Genomic DNA, 19,076 nt, shown 5'->3' with positions numbered 1-19,076 from the left:
GGATTGTTCCTCTGGGCACCGCGAATGCCAGGATTTCATGTTAAGCAATTGTTGAGCCATTTCACCTTGGGTCAAAGTGGGAGATCAGTAAATAACAGAATGATCAACTGCCCAATAAACCAATATACTGTACCTAGAGGCTGCTGGCATGGTTTAAAGCACTGAACCAAATTTCAATGAGATATTTTGTTTTGTTCACTGGAGATGTTAGGTACCGTTCGCACCAGTCAGTGAGCGAACGAGAAAGAGGCGGACCCAGGTAGCCGACTTCGGTACAAGCAGTGATTTATTATATAAAGTGATGAAGGGAGTAACAATACAGAGGGAAATAGTACGTAGTCCTGTTGACGAGTAGTAGCCGGGTGTTTGACCAACCGCAGGAGGCGAGGAGATGGAGAGCTGGGCCGAGCTGCGTAGGCTGGGTCACTCCTGGGCTGGTCGGTGGTGATGGTGGCTACTGAAGGTGGAGACAGAGAGATGAAGGCAATAGTAGAACAGATAGGCAACTGAGCATTGACCTGCCTGGGAGGAGAGAGTGGAGCCACGGTCCGGAGGAACAGTCCATGGGGGGAACACAAAACAGTAGCTGGCTAGGGGATAAATACAGTGCCTTGCGAAAGTATTCGGCCCCCTTGAACTTTGCGACCTTTTGCCACATTTCAGGCTTCAAACATAAAGATATAAAACTGTAATTTTTTGTGAAGAATCAACAACAAGTGGGACACAATCATGAAGTGGAACGAAATTTATTGGATATGTCAAACTTTTTTAACAAATAAAAAACTGAAAAATTGGGCGTGCAAAATTATTCAGCCCCCTTAAGTTAATACTTTGTAGCGCCACCTTTTGCTGCGATTACAGCTGTAAGTCACTTGGGGTATGTCTCTATCAGTTTTGCACATCGAGAGACGGAAATTTTTGCCCATTCCTCCTTGCAAAACAGCTCGAGCTCAGTGAGGTTGGATAGAGAGCGTTTGTGAACAGCAGTTTTCAGTTCTTTCCACAGATTCTCAATTGGATTCAGGTCTGGACTTTGACTTGGCCATTCTAACACCTGGATATGTTTATTTGTGAACCATTCCATTGTAGATTTTGCTTTATGTTTTGGATCATTGTCTTGTTGGAAGACAAATCTCCGTCCCAGTCTCAGGTCTGTTGCAGACTCCATCAGGTTTCCTTCCAAAATGGTCCTGTATTTGGCTCCATCCATCTTCCCATCAATTTTAACCATCTTCCCTGCCCCTGCTGAAGAAAAGCAGGCCCAAACCATGATGCTGCCACCACCATGTTTGACAGTGGGGATGGTGTGTTCAAGGTGATGAGCTGTGTTGCTTTTACGCCAAACATAACGTTTTGCATTGTTGCCAAAAAGTTCGATTTTGGTTTCATCTGACCAGAGCACCTTCTTCCACATGTTTGGTGTGTCTCCCAGGTGGCTTGTGGCAAACTTTAAACGACACTTTTTATGGATATCTTTAAGAAATGGCTTTCTTCTTGCCACTCTTCCATAAAGGCCAGATTTGTGCAGTATACGACTGATTGTTGTCCTATGGACAGAGTCTCCCACCTCAGCTGTAGATCTCTGCAGTTCATCCAGAGTGATCATGGGCCTCTTGGCTGCATCTCTGATCAGTCTTCTCCTTGTATGAGCTGAAAGTTTAGAGGGACGGCCAGGTCTTGGTAGATTTGCAGTGGTCTGATACTCCTTCCATTTCAATATTATCACTTGCACAGTGCTCCTTGGGATGTTTAAAGCTTGGGAAATCTTTTTGTATCCAAATCCGGCTTTAAACTTCTCCACAACAGTATCTCGGACCTGCCTGGTGTGTTCCTTGTTCTTCATGATGCTCTCTGCGCTTTAAACGGACCTCTGAGACTATCACAGTGCAGGTGCATTTATACGGAGACTTGATTACACACAGGTGGATTCTATTTATCATCATTAGTCATTTAGGTCAACATTGGATCATTCAGAGATCCTCACTGAACTTCTGGAGAGAGTTTGCTGCACTGAAAGTAAAGGGGCTGAATAATTTTGCACGCCCAATTATTCAGTTTTTTATTTGTTAAAAGACTAGAACGAACTGGCAAGTGACTGAGGAGTGAAACCGGGTAATATAGTGAGCAACCTAATCAAGTGCCGCTGGTGATAAGGGAGTGAGGAACAGGTGAACGTGATTAGTGTAAATGGGCAAGAGACAGTAGGAAAGGTGAGGGAGGCCAGAGTGGCCGAGCAAACCTGACAGGGGATAGGTTTTGAGGAATTAAGGATTTAACTTTTCGTTCCATTCTCCAGAGGGTGTAGCAAAGCGAAACCCCTTGTTCAATAGACTTGTGTTTAGCTCTTGAGCGTTAACTTTTTTTCTTAATCCTTTAATGTTTGTCTCTGCAAGGAAAACCATTGGAGGTTGAGCCTCAGTGCTATTTTTTGTAACCAGACCTAAAAACCTGAGATTATTGCTTTATAGGCTTACTGGCTTCAGAGAGTAAGCGTTCCATACATATGCACTGCAAATGTAAGCTCCACTTGTCAAGTCACCAGGGCAGAATGAAGGTATAACCTTAGAGTCTAAGCCTGTAGCTAAACATCTACTGACACTCGCTATTACCGTAAAGCTCACTGCTCTTTGTAGTAATTGATGGCAACAAATATGAGCATTTCCCCATTTTTTCAGCTGAAAACCTCTCTCATAACTGGTGAGATACAATATGTCTTTATTGAAAGGACAGAAAAAGAGGTAAGAGCTGTGATCCTCTATGTTCCCACATCATACATTCAGCTGTGCATTACATGTGGAAGGCAGCATCAGTCAGACTGATGTTGAATTAGACTTTTACACATAAAACAATAACCAGGTTCCCATGAATGTCGCTGCCTTCAGGCCTCTCACAGCTGACATGACCTGTTGACTGTCACCAGCAAAGCAATTTTTGCTAAACTGAGTTTGCACTGAATATACTGTAGTATGAGGGACAGGCTGCACAGATCAGCCTGGGCCTTTGAGAATTTGCAAATTACTGTTTTCTCAGTAACTTTTCATTCCAGTAAGGCTGATTTGAGATTACAGCACTCAGTTACCAACTCATAAATAATAAACTAACTCTGCTGCATATTCACACAAGGCTGGCTGTAAGAAAGCATGAGAATGTTAAATGTGGAGCTGGGTTATAAACATACTTCCTTGAAAAGCAGATGCATACAGTTTGGTATCAGACATATAATGTCCACACAAAACTGACCATTGGTTAAATTCCATCACACTAGTTTCAGTTGTTATCCTTGCACAGGGTCTTGCAATAATACTGTAGTTAACAGTGATAGAGTAGTGGTAGGTCCCTCACTTGAAATTCCTGTAATTTCTTTGAAAAAAAAAAAACAATGATCTCTAATTTTACACAACTCACAGGTGAAATCTTTTTATTTCTAGTTAACCACTGCTGAGCTTTTTCTAACTGAAATGATAACAACTCTAACTAGAAGGTTTTGTCAGTAGTTAGTTCATGTTGGCACTGTGAAGTTAACTCATTTTAAAATAATGATGCAGGTCTCTGAAATGTTGAATAGCTGGTCAGAGAAGAGGGCGTAGCACACACTGATCACCCACAGAAGAGTAGATGCAACTCCTCCCCTCCCGATTTCCTTTGCGTAGCTGTTGATAGAAGTGATGTGTAGCTTTAATTTTGCAAACTCACAGTTGCCTGGGGGTTGTGATTATCTCCCACTTAGTTTCCCTTGGACACAGTAACTGGCGCCCAGATTTTGGGGCAACACTAAAGTAAGACAAGCACTCCCAGAAATATTTGCACATGGTTTGTGTCTGGACCAGTTTGGATTATTCAAGAGGTTTGTTATCCTGGGTCTCCTCGGTGCATTCGCTCACATCACCCCTCTGCCCCCACACAGAAGGCCAGAATTTCTCTAGCCCCCTCGGTATCACTGAGCGCTTATAGAAAAAACATACATCAAACACAGACATCTGTAAACAAGTAAGTGTGTGCAGGCAGATGGAGATACACAGTAAATGTGTCCACTGTACTGCTCATGCATGTGTATCACACACAAATAAAAGCATGGACATGCGCACTCAAGCACATGCACTGTCACAGAGATTTGGGTATGTAAGGCTAAAGAGGAATGTTGAGGTCCAGCCATAATTCATACAGCTGTCTCCCTGAATCTGAGATTTTAATGGAATGTACATAACAATGACTTGACATTTGACCCAGGGCCTTTCAACGCTGTGTGTCCTCACTCTGTTCCTTCTGGCCTGATGATGAAGAAACATTCCTTCTTCCCATGATCACTCTTGGATTTCACTTTTGTTTTCTCAAAAACATAACAGCAGAGGGTGTGTGTGATAGAGCCGTGGTACATAAAACAAATAAAGGTAAAAGAACAGTGCAGACAGTTACATACAGTTACAGTGGGCGGATGAAAATGTTGTAGAATCTTATACTCAGATTGGTTCAGCTATTTCTGGGCTTAAGTGATGGAAAATGACTATTAATGTGAGTCAATCACAGCAATAAAGCCTCTGGATATAAATACGTCTTTAACATGTTAAAATTATGACCCTTACTGATGAGCTCATTAAATGACGCAGTGAATTTCACCAATTTAGTGCACTTTAACGTATACAGCTACACCTTACATGTTATAGGAATAGTTCGGATTTTTCAAGTTGTTAAAACAATACTGATGCATTCCTATGTACGTGAGAATAGATCTTGGTTGTTGTCACTTCTCCTGCTCTCCAAACTGACCCTGAATGTTTTCTGTCGCAGCACAGTAAAGTACTGTCCAGGGAAACAAAAGAGGAAAATTTGTTTTAAACGACTACTTTGAAATATATCAACTTGAACTAGCTTAGTGGGACAGGTGAAGCTGTACTTGAGCCTCAGACAAACTATAAAGTGCATGCTTTTACAGAACGAGAGTCGTGTAGTGCGTCCCTCATTTTGTGCAGTGTAGTGATGTTCCAGGTGGAAACATTCATGGTCAGTGGGGAGAGTAGGAGCAGTGACAACAATTAAACCTATTCTCATGTACATAGGGACACAACAATATTGTTTTAGCATCAACTTAAAAAACTCCCAAACTATTCCTTTAGGTCATGTCACTGTTGGGGCTGAAGACTACAAGCTTGATAATGAAAAACAAGTGGGGGTGTGGTGTTACCAAACCTCTGCACAGTAGCTTACTCCTCCTCCTCTGTAATAGGCTGGTGCCGTGTAGCACACCTCTCAGGCAAAGTTAATCAGCTCTAGTCCCCTCAGGGCCCTGAGGAATAAACAGATATAGCTAATAGATGAATGTATGGATGTGCACTATCTAGTTTGGCTGCACCCATTTGAATACTTTTAAAAATCCTTCACTGTACATTTAATCATCCATCCATGCATCCATCCATTATCATCTGCTTATCAGGGGTCGGGTCGCGATGGCAAAAGGTTCAGCAAGGTAGTCCAGACGTCCCTCTCCCCGGTGACGCGTTCCAGCTCCTCTGGATTCCGATGTGTTCCAAGGCCAGATGAGATATATAATCTCATCAGCATGTTCTGGGTCTGCCCCGGGGTCTCCTACCAGCTGAAGACCTCCAAAGGGTGGCGCCCTGGAGGCATCCTGATAAGATGCCTGAACCACCTCAACTGGCTCCTTTCAATCTAATCATGTTATAGAAATCCAGTCTGAATTGGAATGTTCTCTTATGATTTCAGTTGCGGTTCATTTGATTACGCCTGTGTAAATAAAGACACATCAATACAATTGATCACTGGGAGCAGGAAACACACTTTGAGTGGCTATTACGTCAGATATTGAAAATAACACAATGAAACAGCAATGAAACTGCCTGAATAATGAAAATATTCTCTTATTCATAAATTACTGTAGTTATACATCTACCTACTGTATGCAAAATGACAAAGGTGCTAAGTTATGTGACTCTTGTCTTCTTTGTAAGAGAGCACCTGTCATTAAACAGTAGTATAGGGAGAGGAGTTATGGTACAGGAGCAGATAAATGAAACACACATTTAGATGAGTGTTTTGTTTCAACACACAGGCAAGAAGGCAGGTCAGCCACATGAGCCTGTAGCCAGAAAGCCTGTAAACTGATCCTCACAGCACATCCTCTGTGCTGGGGTCCCTTTTCTGCCAGGATCACACACGCACTTGTCCGTGCACATACTCACATTCCTCTGCAGGCTATGCAAGGAGCAGGCGCAGACTCAGAGCCTAGATCTGTTCTTCAGAGTGAGCGTCTCTCTCACTCTCTCCAGTCGTTAAGTCAGAGAGCAGAGGAGGAAGGGAAGGCAGAGAGACCAAGGGAGGTCTGACGACACCTACCCGGCACTTATTTTAAATGCACAGATTGATGAATGCAGGCACACCGTCTGCACCTGGCTTTGATTTACTGGAGGAACATCAAGATTTATAACCAAAGTGTCAATCTGCAAGAGATGTGTGCAACTTTCCGTGCCAGGACACAAACTTGAAAGAGTTTTGGAAACAAATGAGAGAGTCTGCTTTCAATGCCGGAGGTCCAGCGCTAGGATGGATGACACATGTTTCTTCTTTGTTTTCTGATCCAGCTTTAAAGGAAACATCTAGACAAACAAAAAAGGAGCAGCTCAAAATACAAGAACTTTCTTCACCTGCAACCTGTTTCTCAGGCTGAAATGATGCTGTGGTACAACTTCGGCCGCCACTTGCTGTCGCTGATGGTACTTCTGGTGATTGTGAGCTGTGGAGGAGGGGAGCAAAGGAGAGGGATGGATAGCAGCACCAGTAGCGCAGGTGGCAGCAGTAGTAGCGGAGGAAGTAGTAGTAGTAACTACAGCAACAGACGTTTTCATAAGATCCAGCATGGTGAGTGCACCTATACCGTCATCCTACCTGAGGGAGAAGGAGGCTCTTGTAGGGAGGCGAAAGCCGGTAGACCACAGTACAACGCCAACTCTCTCCAGAGGGATGCTCCACCATCTGAGCCAGACTTTCCCAGCCAGAAGATTCAGCAGCTTGAACACATTATGGAGAATTATACACAGTGGCTACAGAAGGTAAGGAAGAGCTCAGGTGGTATATAGTTTCATACAAACCTTACAATGTTCAGCATCTCTCTTTCTAATAGGCTAGAGCAGTTCAATTTTCCTGTTTTAATTAGATTCATCTTAAAAATGTTGGTCAGTGAGTCTCACCTATAACATCGCTGCATTAGACTGTATCCACTTTTCAGAGTGGTTCAACTGTAGGAGACTTTATTGAGCTATTTGTGCTCCCTCTGGTGTGTGGTCTTGCAAAGTGTCTGTTTGTGGCTTCACTAGAAAACTTTGGTTTCTGGATGAGGCTCTCAGAAGAAACCACACAGCAGCCGCTGTTTTCATTGTTGGCGTTTGTCAGATGCAGAGTGTGTGTGCTTCAGCAGCTGACCATTAACTGCATTTCTTTGTCATGCTGTGTGAGGAGTTTCAAAATAAAATATCAAGGAGATAACATTTTACACAGAAAATGCAGTGATGTTGAAGAACAGCCCCTTTAGCAGTTGAGAAAAGTTCACCAACCTTGTAAAATAAATAAATAAACGTACATGGTGGTTACGGTGACAGCTGACAACAGTTTTAGTTGTTCCATACAGCATAAGCTGACAATTTAGAGAAAAAAAAAGGCAGCAACAAAACACACATTTGATAAACTAGAAACAAGAATTGCCAACACAATTTATACGACTCTGCTATGTTTTAACGTAACTGTTTGTTGTTGTGTTCTTTTTATGCCACATAGCTGTCTGATTTTCCTCCGTCCAGACATCTTGAACATCGTGTCTCTGCAGCTCTGTATCCATCCGGTGATCTGTTTTTTCTGAGTAAAGTAAATTCCACACACGTCCAGTTGAGTTGCACAGATCGTTGGTCATAGAGCGGTGGTAGTTATATGTCAGTCACCTCCTGTTCTCCAGCGGGCTGTCTCTTTAATGGCAGGAAGTCAGAGAGAGCCCCCAGAGACACTCAGAGGAGGAAAAGACAGAGAAAGAGAATGCTGCCTTTATTTATCCAAGTCAAGGACGTGCGAGTATAACTTGAAGATCTAGGCTCACATCAATGAAAAGAACCTATAGCCAGCTTAGTTTCTCTACAGAATAAAAACAAACACAATCTTCATTATATTTGGGCTAGTAAGACATTATTTAATTTCTGTTGAACAACAAAATTAGGGTTTATTTATAGGGCTATCTCTGTGTTTACTATGCTCAAATATGTATCTACTGTAATGTTAATGAGTTGCGAATTGTGAGGCCATTGCTGATATGGCTTGGCAGCCACTCTGCTTTCCTAGGCTTTGAGACTTGGTGTCTCCACACAGTGCGAGACTATCTCTCTGAAATAAATACATGAATCAAATAAACAAACATCCAAATTTGGTGTAACCGCCTGCTCCTCTTCAATATTGTCAGTCGCAAATAAGATTAGCAGGTCCGATCTGTGATTAATTGCTTAAAGCTGGTGGTTTATTTTTGTCTATGGCACAACTTGGCGTGACAAGAAGCAAATGCACACACAGATAACACCTGATGGAGTTGATGGATTACAGTGAAACTAGGGGAATTAATCAGCCTGAGCTTCATCAGTGCCCACTTGCACTCACTGTGTTCTCCCCAAACTGTCTGAGCTAATCTGCTGTGAGCCTGTTTTTCATTTACCCCACAAAGTAAACTCTCCAATCCCCTGGTTTAAGGAAATAATTACTGCTCATCAATTAACCACATGCTGGTCACAGTGTGTTACAGTGAGATGAAGACTGAGTTTGTGACTAGGAAGGATTGCTGTTGGAAACTACATGACCCTGGTGCAAATTCACACACAGCACAGATACAAAAATGACCAAATCTAAATAAAATATTGTACAAGAGAAATTTCTAAATCACAACATAACATCTGTGTAATATCAGTGTATCAATGGACTGTACATTGCTGATCATACCTCGGGTCAGAAGAGGGATTTACTGTATACGGTGTTTTTCAAGATTTAACACATAGGCAGAAGAAGGTGCTTAGGCTGGTATAAAGGTACTGGATAGCTGATAATCTTTCAGGTAGAGGTAGAAAAGCCCTTTCGGTATGGTGTACAGCAAATTGTGTGGATGCATCTGTATATGACAGAGGTACTTTTTCCTTTTTTCCCTGTTTGAGTCATGAGTCTGAGAACCTGTGTGTGTTTCTGTATGACTCCCAAAAGTGATCTCTGTGTCACAAAAGGCCAGGGGTGAAATAACACTGGCTTTATCTTTGTTCAGTGGACCTCATCCATCTGTGATAGTACAAGTGATACTATGAAAACACAGCAGCAGCGTTGGTAGGCTGAAGGCTTGACTAATGAGACCTCTAGGATAACTTTCTCTTCAGATGTAAAAATGAGAGTATGTGAAAACATCTACCCGCAACAGTGCTGACATACTTCACAAGAAAATCCAATATCAATAAAGTTATGTTATGTAATAGTGGATTATATTTAAAAATGTGTAATGAGGATTACTTTCCCAAGTCTCTTGATGCATATCACTGAAAACATGTTTGGCTATATAAAAACACAAGCAGACAGATTAGCACAAGAAAGGAATTGACACAGACATTTCAGAGGGGACACTTTAACACACAGTGGCAATTCAGCCTAATTACCTTGCATGGGGGGGCAGGGGGTGGGGGTGGGGACATCAGGATGCAGTTAACATTTTTCATTGGACAGAAGATTAAGTGTCCTGGCCAGTCTATCTATCTTAATCACGCCAGCGTTTTTAGTGCTTGTCTAAAAGAAAGCTCGCCCTGACAAAAGAGACAGAAGGAGGAGACCAGCACAGATAGCACCCCCGTGTCTGGGTGCTCGGTCCAGTGTGGGGGGTAGACAGAGGGAGTGATGCAGCAAACAGCTGGTGGGGAAGCATTTCTACTCTGAGATCTTTCCTTCCTCGACCCAGGGTAGAGTATATGGACCCTGATAACATTCTTGACCAGTCAAAGGTGGCTTGTGTTTGTCCACAGATTACTTGCTTGGTCTGCCTACAAGGCTAGGAGCATGCATGTGCTTTAGGAACCTCAGACAAACTTGGCTTTGATCTTAAAGAGAAAATGCAACAGGAAACAGGCCAGTAAGTTTTTATTGTCTAGCACCTTTCTGAACAGGACTCACTGCTTTGGAAAAGTGACACTGAAAACAGGAAAAAAGCAGCAGAAAATAAACAAAAAAAGGACAATAAATCAGCAAAAATAAAATTATTCCATAGAAATATGAGAAATTACTGACTGATTTTGGGCTGACATAGATAAAGCTGTCAATCAGTATCAATAATAAAAGGTGGTGTTAGATGGTACTGAGAAAGCGCTTTCGTCATCACAGTGTCAAACTTCTGCCAGAGATGTAGGTACTCCCACAGTGTCATAATATTACTGCTAAAATGAACATTTACCTCAGACTCATTTAGCAAAGTCGACGTTTCATGTTGCCCTCTGTTCCCTGACCATTTTTGGCTTCGCAGTGTCACCCCTCCTTTTCTTTTGAGGTTTTACGGTGCATAGAAATGCCAACAGTGTGGCCAAAGCTTGCTTATTGTTTCCAGAAAGCACGTGGAAGCAAGTGAAGTGATGAATAGGTATTTAAGATAAAGAAACGACTGCGCAAAGTCAAAAGTAGGTGAAATGCACACTTCACAACATGTTCTGAAAATATCCTTTCTACTTCTTTACTATTTGAAGGACAACGAGTATTTGGCACATGTAGAAGTTTAGTTTGTGCTCTCAGCAGTGAAAGTAATAGATCTTCCCATTTCTCTCTTGGTGGAGACAGTAGAAAGAGGTTGAGATCAGTGTTTCTTTAGCAGGCCATCCTCTGCCAAGCTAAGCTGCTTTACAAAGTAGGGGGAGAGTCTTATCCCTGTGAAATTCCCATCATTCTACCTATCCACTGACATGACTGAGCTGTATATACCAACATGTGGGCAGCAGCGTGTTACCCTACCATACTGAGAGATCACATGAGAAAAGGTGAATATGCATCTCTGCTTACCGTAATGCTGTCAGGGGGCCAACGGCATGCCTGGGGTTCCAAGAAGAAACCTATTTTAGAGGTGACTTCCTCTATGAGAGTTTATTTTCACTGGTAATGTGGGCCAAAACTAACAATCAGATGGAGTGCTCAGAGGAATAAAAACCTCTCCCATCCTTACCCCAGAACTTGTTAAAAGGAAACCATGGCACCATAATGAGTTGCACTTCCACTGTGACCGAAAGCAAAAGGGAAACAGAGCTTTCTGCTTTGCATGTCATGGGAATAGGTAAAAGACATTAGAGTCGTGTCACAGTGTTTCCACATGGACATGAAAATGGAACCTAATGTTTCTGACTTTTTTTTTTAGAAATCATATTTCACACACTGGAAGTTTTGATATTGGGGAGACAGCTATGGTTCACTTCTATCTCTTTAAAGCTCATTAAATGACGCAGTGAATTTTACAGTAATCGTTTGTGTGCCTTGAATCTGTCTAGTTTGCCTTACTGCAGCCATAAAGTAAGTATGTAGTTCCTTTGCCATCACTCATTTTAGTGAATTACTCTCTGGTGAGTACTTTATAGAGAATTTATTTTGTTTTAATTACAGGGTTATACATTTGGCTAAATGCACGCAGGATTTATGGAGTCCCCTCTGAAAACACTGGTGCTAGCTTGTAGCTTGGCATCCACCGATGATATGTGGAATAAATTTAGAGTTTCCTATGATATGTTTGTGTTTCCATGCACCCTTGAGTATATCACTCCAGCAGTGGCACTAATTTTTCTTCATTTGTTCGCTGGAGGTATTATAAATGTAGTCTGCAGCGTGTTACTCAGGTATGAAAGTGACCTGGATTTATTCATTTTTCTAGGCCACCCGGGGGTCACGAAACAAGCTTTAAACGCAAAAGTGACATTACTATCTGCCTTAAACAGACGCAGAGCAACATTAGCGTCATATGGACTCTTGACTCTGGCTACTTGACAATATTTGTTCTTCTTTTAGCTCTGATCTGGTCTCCACAATTTCCAGAGGGACATGTCAGAGTTTTTAGCTGCTAAATGCTACGCTCTGCTTGGTAGCTATTTTATCACTGTCTGTATGATGTTTGCTCCTGAAGATGCAGTTTTTATGGTATGTTTTCCACAGCTTGTTTGTGAAAATAATCCAAAACATTAACATTGTGTGCCAAAGCAGTGAGCTAAAAGATCCTAAAATGCTCAGTAAAGCTGAGGGAAAACTGATAATTATCTGTGGTTTTGGTTCCAGTGCAACATATTTCACACACACACACACACACACACACACACGGTTATACATGCATGATCCAACGTTAATATAACACTGACTACAGTAGCTTTGAGGTATTATGAATGTGAGTGGCTCTGCAGCATTTTATTCAGGTATGGAAGGGATATTAAATATTTTATTCTGCTGTGCTGTTTAACTATTTTCATCTAAAATGGCTGAAAAAAGGCCACAAGCCTTCTTCAAAAGAATGAGCATAAATATTATTTTGGGCAGGCAAGTGGAAGTCATTAGTACTGAGAGTGTAAGTTATGGTTACAGGAGTTGCCAGAAGCACAAGGTTCATGGCTGCACCACTGCCACTGCTACGGCTGAGTGATTATGAGCTAAGTATGAGATAGTAAGAGCTTAGAGCAAAACATTAGACATTACAGTCAATATGAGTGCACAGTTAGTGGGCAGCTCATATGGTTTTATCGTAGTGTGCAGCAAATTACCACTGGTTTTGAATTTTTATTCTAATGCAATTGCTCAACCAATTGTTGTTTTATTTTTATTTCACAATACTATGATACTATTACTGACCCATATTTGTTGTTATTTATATTCCTCCAAACTTCAGGTTCATCTAGGTTGTGCACTGTGATATCAAGGTTTGATGAAGGTCACAGGTAGTGAAGTGGCATAAAAAAACAAAACAAAAGAATTGGAGCTGCTTGCAATGGAAACCACAGACTGTCAACACAGTGTGAATTTACAATAACGTTTCATCCCACTCTTTCTCTTTCTTTTTTTAAACTGCTTTACTTGCAGGAAAAAATAACACTGACCAAACATGCATGCTTTCTATTGCTGATTCTGGCAGGGAACTGGAGAATGACAAATCTGAATACATTTTAAGTTTGAATGCTCCCGCTATGTGCCTCATTTGATGTTCTTCCAGTTCTGAAGTTTACTGTAAGTTTTCTCAGGAATCCCTTTGTATCTGATCGTTTTTAATCCCAGAGTTAATTCTGTAAAGCCTATGAACTCAGGATCAAAATTCTTGAAGATGTCCCCACATGCTGTCTCCGAGGCCAACTCTACCACAACGTCTTTTTGATGCTCCTTGACAGATGTTGTGATTTGAGAGGATGTCTTTGTCTGGCAATACTGAGGAGCCTTCCAGAGGTTCCAGAACAATTTTAGATTTTTTTGGAGTTTGTCCAAACAGATTGAATGTCGCTATGATTTCAGATATGAAAAACAAAAGAATCACAATCAGATGCTTAAATCCGAGAATATTAGGCCATGGAATCAACCAGAGATGACTGAAAGCAAGTGAAGGTGAAAAGAGGAAAAGTGGACAGAGTGCAAGATACTCACTGGAAGATAAATAGTTTCACTCCCTTGCAGTGTGGGCTAGACGGATTTTCAAATGACTAATAGCTCCACTGTTTTTGTTTTGCTCTTGTGGCGCTGGGATTGGAGCCACTTGTTCCCTAAGCCTTTGTGTCACATCCAGGAATTACTTCACAGATTTATTTAGTCTCTTTTTGTCCTTTGGTGCGGGTGAGAGAGGAGAGTTCCTGGGTGAATTCTTAGTGCTGTATTAACTTACAACTTCAGACCCACACATCTTGATAGTACACAATCTGAATGGCAGGTTGATTACAGCCTGTCTCTGTTTTCTGTGGGTGCTTTGGACACTTGAGTGTCTTGATTTATTGTTTAAGTGCAGTGATTGTTCAGCCTGTTCACAGGCAAACAGAAAGATATACCATAGATGCACATGCAAACACAGCCACAAATCTGCATACATGCTGTAAAAACAAAAACACACTCTGAACCCTGCCCAGAGCCATGTTTGCCTCATCTGGGATCCAAGCCAGGCTTTTCACATTCCACACAATACAAGGGTTGGAGTTGGCACAGAGACTAAAGACACAGTAAAGTGGGCTACCCCCTGACATGTCTAGTCTCCTGCTGTCCAAAAATATCACCTTTGAACTTACAGTACAAGTCAGTCGTCCACATAAAATCATTCACCTTTCACCAGATTTCTTGTCTTTTAAGCTTGTTGTGCTTTTGGTGACACCCCAGTCAGGGAAGGTGAGAAAGAAGGCGCTGCAGGTTTTAAGGAAGAGTCAAAATAAGGAGACATCAATCCCATGTTTTCTTGCCTGATACTGACTTTGATAGCTATAACTCAAAGTATTGGTTGATACCAGTAATTTATACCTCACTGTGTTGAAACTGATTGAATCATTCTTCACTGAGTAAGACACATACAAGCAAGACACAAGCTGTGTGACACCAACAACCTTTTTAGGCAGATCTTAGCACAACATTTGAACCACCTATTTTCAGGTTTTTTAAATTGAAGGGGGCGTAGGGGGTCAGGGTACTCATTGATCAACAAAGACAAACTTTACGGAGTCCAGCAGTGTCACAGAGGAGCAGCCACAAGTTAGGTAACTGTGGCCTTTCATATAATCAAAACAAAAAACCACTTGGATGGCAGCATTCATAGTGCACTGGAAGGGGGCTGCAAGGTCGAAGACCGGTGATGCAAAATCTCTACAAAGGTAGTATTGCACAGTTTAAATTATTTTGATTAAAATTACATAGTGCAATTTCAATCTCACTATCGGTGCCCCAGAGTTGCCTTCTGTTTGAATTGATATTTTTTCTGGCATTTTACTTTCATATGTTCAATCTGTATGGAATTTTAAAAACATCACAAATCTCCCAGATTGAATTTTGATATTTCTGGGAGGCCTAAACAAATTCTAGGAGTCTCCCAGCTAATCGCCAATCTTTGAGGATTAGTAACCCTAAACTAAGTTAATACACCTCCCCAAAAAACTACTGTGCTAGAAAAGAATGTCAACAAATTCCATTACAATTTTCACTTTTGGAAGTGACTTGTTGGAAAGTATTATTGAAAGATGGAACATCTACACAGGGGCGTAAATGCTTTTTAGAAGATTCTTGAACTTGCGTTCACCTGGGAGCAGGAAGCAGGTGTCAACATGGGGGAGAACCGGCAGAGAGCGGGGTGAAGTGAAGAGGAGGAGAGGTGAAACATTTTAACCTAGCTCCAGAAGACACCCTAAAATAAAGCCAAATTAAAGTAGCAGAGTGCAGAGAACTAGATAAGGAACAGAAAGCAATAGACTGTTTGGATCATTAAAGTGCTGATCTTTGGACTGGGGTGGATGAAGACTTTCAGCTTGTCTTGATTTGCTTGGATGTGGCCTACTCCTTCCCCAAATGTCTGAAATGAATCTCTTGGAAGGGGGCAGTGGTGGCCTAAAGGTTAGCGAAGCAAGCTTGTGATTAAATCTGGGTGGGACAGGTGACAAATCAGTGCTTCCCTCACTGTGGTGCCCTTTACCCCAACTGCTCCAGTGGAGCTGCTCAGTGGCCACAGGTCAGTCTGTGGTTGAGCTGGGCTGCTTCCAGGTGTGAATGTGAACAGGGTGTCCCTGCAAAAGAGAGGTGGTCTCTCTAAAAAAGCATGGGTTGGTTTTGACAACCTTTTGATTAGCTATGGTGGAATTAAAGCTTTCCAGGGAGATTTCTTCTGTTATGCTGCACAAGTTACAGGTTAGGATGTTTGATTATCGTCCTCCTGTCTGGTGCCCAGTAATAATTGGATTTACCTCTGTTATAAGCCATGTTGCTGGACAAATACAAGTGCAATGCTCTCTCTCCACCTTCTCCTGAGCAAAGAGGCTCTTTAGCTGCTCTTGCATTACGTTCATCAGCTAGTTGAAAGGTGGCTGGTAAATCTGGTTTTTTATTTCTTTTTAGAGAACAGCTGTCATGTCGTGTTTACAGTTGAATAAAACAGTGACAAATATTCTGGTTGGAATAACATAAGTATCAAAGTAGCTGAAAAACTAGTCTAAACATGTTGCTCTATGCTGTAAATCTGCTATTGATCAAACAAATGATCTGGGTTTACAACCAGAATACAAGTAGCTACCAAAAAAAATTTCATGTTTATAGCAGTTGGTAATCCTCTAGAGTCCTGTATGTGTGTATATTTGTAGACGAACCTGTTCCACAGTGATGCCCATTTCTGCAGACGTGTTTGCACATGACAGTTTGATTCACACACACACACGAGTTGGTGTTTGGTTAAAATGGCCTTCGGCTTAACTGATGGCTTGTACAAGATCAAGTAAGATGTTTCTTTACTGGACGTTGTACATGTACACACGCCTATGTTGTCTCCCCACACACAAGACATTAACAATTTTAAATCATAGAAATGTATCCTAAACAAGTGAGCATAAGACAGTCTTGTCTGCTTGTTAATACCATTTAATTTGTTATACTAAACAGTCTTATGCTGGCTTACCGTTTACTTGCCCCTTGCATGGGGACATGTACTTGCACATTGAGAGCCGATGTACCAGAGTCAAATTCCTCGTGTGTCCGACACACCTGGCCAATAAAGCTGATTCTGCTGTTCAGTGTGGAAACTTCACTGCTAAAATGTAAGTGAACCCGATTAAATGGCCAGTATAACAAGTAGTGAGTAAGAGTCTATTAACACAGCTAGCAGAGAAGATGAGGACAGGTTAGCGTCTGATCACAGGTGTGTGGGATCTAAGTAGCACCAGAGTAGCAAGAGGCACGGGGAGGAGGAAGTGGAGTGCGTAACGCTTGACTGAAGGACATGGAGAGGGATGGGTGCAAAGCAGATGGGGTGCGCGAGTGGCTCCGGCGTCACTTGGGTGTATGTGGAGGCACTCCTACTTCAGAGACAAGACACAGTGCACTTAGAATCCATGAGGTAAGAAACACACTTCTTCATCCACAGACATGAATCTCAGTTCAGAGGCAGAGTGACTCCAGAGAGACAGAAAAAATACACATATCAGTCTTTACAAGGGCAAGGAAGCAGTGTCTTCAAGAGTCAAAAACAAATCACACTGATATTACTCACAGTCTCTGAGGTGCAAGGCAAAGAAAAAAACTAGATACACTAAATCCAAAGGCCTGGTTCAGGTTTTACAAAGATACCACAGATCCAAGGTGGCTGGAGTGTCGAGCATAAAGTCAGGACAATCTGGCAGCTCCTCTGAGAGATGAAGCTGCTTACAACAGGGCATACACAGGTGTGTTCAATTTGCACAGGTGAAGGTATTTGGTGTGATGAAGTAAAGCGACGGAGTGAGAGTAGGGTGAAACAGGAAGTGTCAAGAAAAAATAAGAGCCGGTAGAGGAGTCGGAGGTCATGACACACAGTGATGCACTTACATCTGTTTTCTGGCATTTTTCCAAAACTATAGCCACACCCCACCCAGTTACATGTTCACACCTGGAAGCATCGCAGTGATGCTGACGAGGGCGGGGCAGGTGCTGCTTTGTCACCTGTCACCACTGCCCCCTTTGCCCCCTCATGTAATAATGAGTGGACATGCTCTGAGTGGGAAGCGTATTCCAAGTATAACTTTCAACACGGCCAAGTATTACAGAACTGACCGCAAAACAACATTGTAAGGCAGTTTGTGTTAGGCAAGATATCTCAGGTCTACTGATGATTACTCATAAGCATGGTTGACGTTGTGTAAATCATGCTTGGTGGAAATTTCATCCTGTTCTAGGATGGTTTGCTTTGCTGTCTGAACATAATGACTCTGGTTTAGTTGCAGATCATTTGATCATTCTCTACTCTTGCCTCTCACTTGACTGTGTTTACCATATAGAGACATCTTGTGTACTTCAGTCTAAGAAATGTGAAAATAAACAGAAACCTGGTGCGTCACATTCCAGGAATTATGCATATGACACTGTGGATCCTCCATGCACTTGAAATAATATTTCTCTTTCATGAAAAGTGTCTTGTTGACAAATTGTTCTGATTCATGTTGCCATGTTTGTTTTAAGTAATTTTAGGTGCGTGATTCCCAAATATATTTATCTTACAGCTTTTCTACTGTAGAAAGAGCTGCATCACAGCGAGCAACAGAGCAATGACATAGAAACATGAACATTTTCATCCATTCATCCATCAGACAGCAACAAATGTTTCTAATGTTGTGGCATGGCAGTGATACAGCAGTGGCTATGGTTGAGCTGCACGCTATCACTGACAGCAGCGTTTATTTTCCTCCTCCCCTACATCTGTGGTGAGCTATAGGTTAAACTGAAGTAGTTCCATGTGGAGATGCTCTGCAGCGACTGCACCTCGTCCTACTGCTTATCTCTTTTGTTTAGATGGTGTGTCGGTTCAGTATCGCTCAGGGGACATGTAGGTGCACGTGCAGACATGCACGCTGCACACTGCCACAAAGTAACAAACACTAGAGTGGGAGAGCAGAAAATGAGTCAGAAGTAACATCATCTGGTTCTGATGTGATCGACCGTCACCGTCTTTGGTGATTGAAGCAAAGCAAAGATTTAAGAAAGAATGGGGCCAAGAAAAGAAAGAAAGAGACAGAAAGAGAAACCCGGAAAAAGTGCAAGCGAACACCTGAACAACACAGAGGTGGTTTATAACCTATGGAGCTGTCACTTTTTGAGGCTAGGATGAAATATAAGCACAATTGTGATGTTTAAGGAGAAAGTGCCTTTCATCAGATGCTCACTGATTTTGATTAGAAGAGAACCTTTGCTTGGTAGAGACTGGTGCTGGCACTCAAACTGGAACACTAGAACCATTTCCTTTCCCTGAAGTTTTTTTTTCCCAGCTGGAAGGTTTAACATGAAGCAATGTGTACTGTGATGTTTCTTTAAAACACAACATGGCCTTTTACATCTATTTCAGCAACTTTCTGGCAGAGGGATCC

The 19,076-nt window shown here is 42.0% G+C and overlaps 1 protein-coding gene and 2 long non-coding RNA genes across 4 annotated transcripts in view; 1 reads left to right on the top strand and 2 right to left on the bottom strand.

The window, feature by feature from the left end:
* Positions 1-419: 419 nt before the first annotated feature.
* On the bottom strand, positions 420-5,558 carry LOC109958784 (uncharacterized). The gene is made up of 3 exons (XR_002274728.1): positions 5,382-5,558; positions 5,185-5,281; positions 420-457 (listed from the first exon to the last, which is right to left on the bottom strand). It is a non-coding gene; the product is annotated as an uncharacterized LOC109958784 (long non-coding RNA).
* Positions 5,559-5,638: 80 nt separating this feature from the next.
* On the bottom strand, positions 5,639-6,976 carry LOC109958639 (uncharacterized). Its single transcript, XR_002274715.1, has 3 exons — positions 6,898-6,976; positions 6,657-6,745; positions 5,639-5,739 (listed from the first exon to the last, which is right to left on the bottom strand). It is a non-coding gene; the product is annotated as an uncharacterized LOC109958639 (long non-coding RNA).
* angpt1 (angiopoietin 1) overlaps positions 6,226-19,076 on the top strand; it is a 49,628-nt gene continuing 36,777 nt past the window's right edge. The window contains exon 1 of one of the 2 annotated variants that reach the window (XM_020597459.1): positions 6,226-7,061. In XM_020597459.1, coding sequence (XP_020453115.1) covers positions 6,681-7,061 — 381 coding nt within the window. In that variant the 5' untranslated portion in view covers positions 6,226-6,680. Of the gene's footprint in view, positions 7,062-16,348; positions 17,078-19,076 lie in introns of those variants that run through there. The other variant, XM_020597460.1, reaches the window with a different exon arrangement.

This window comes from Monopterus albus, unplaced genomic scaffold (genome assembly GCF_001952655.1).
Source record: "Monopterus albus unplaced genomic scaffold, M_albus_1.0 scaffold34.1, whole genome shotgun sequence".
In the NCBI taxonomy this organism is placed as follows: domain Eukaryota; kingdom Metazoa; phylum Chordata; class Actinopteri; order Synbranchiformes; family Synbranchidae; genus Monopterus; species Monopterus albus.
This window is presented reverse-complemented; position numbering and strand designations above follow the sequence as displayed.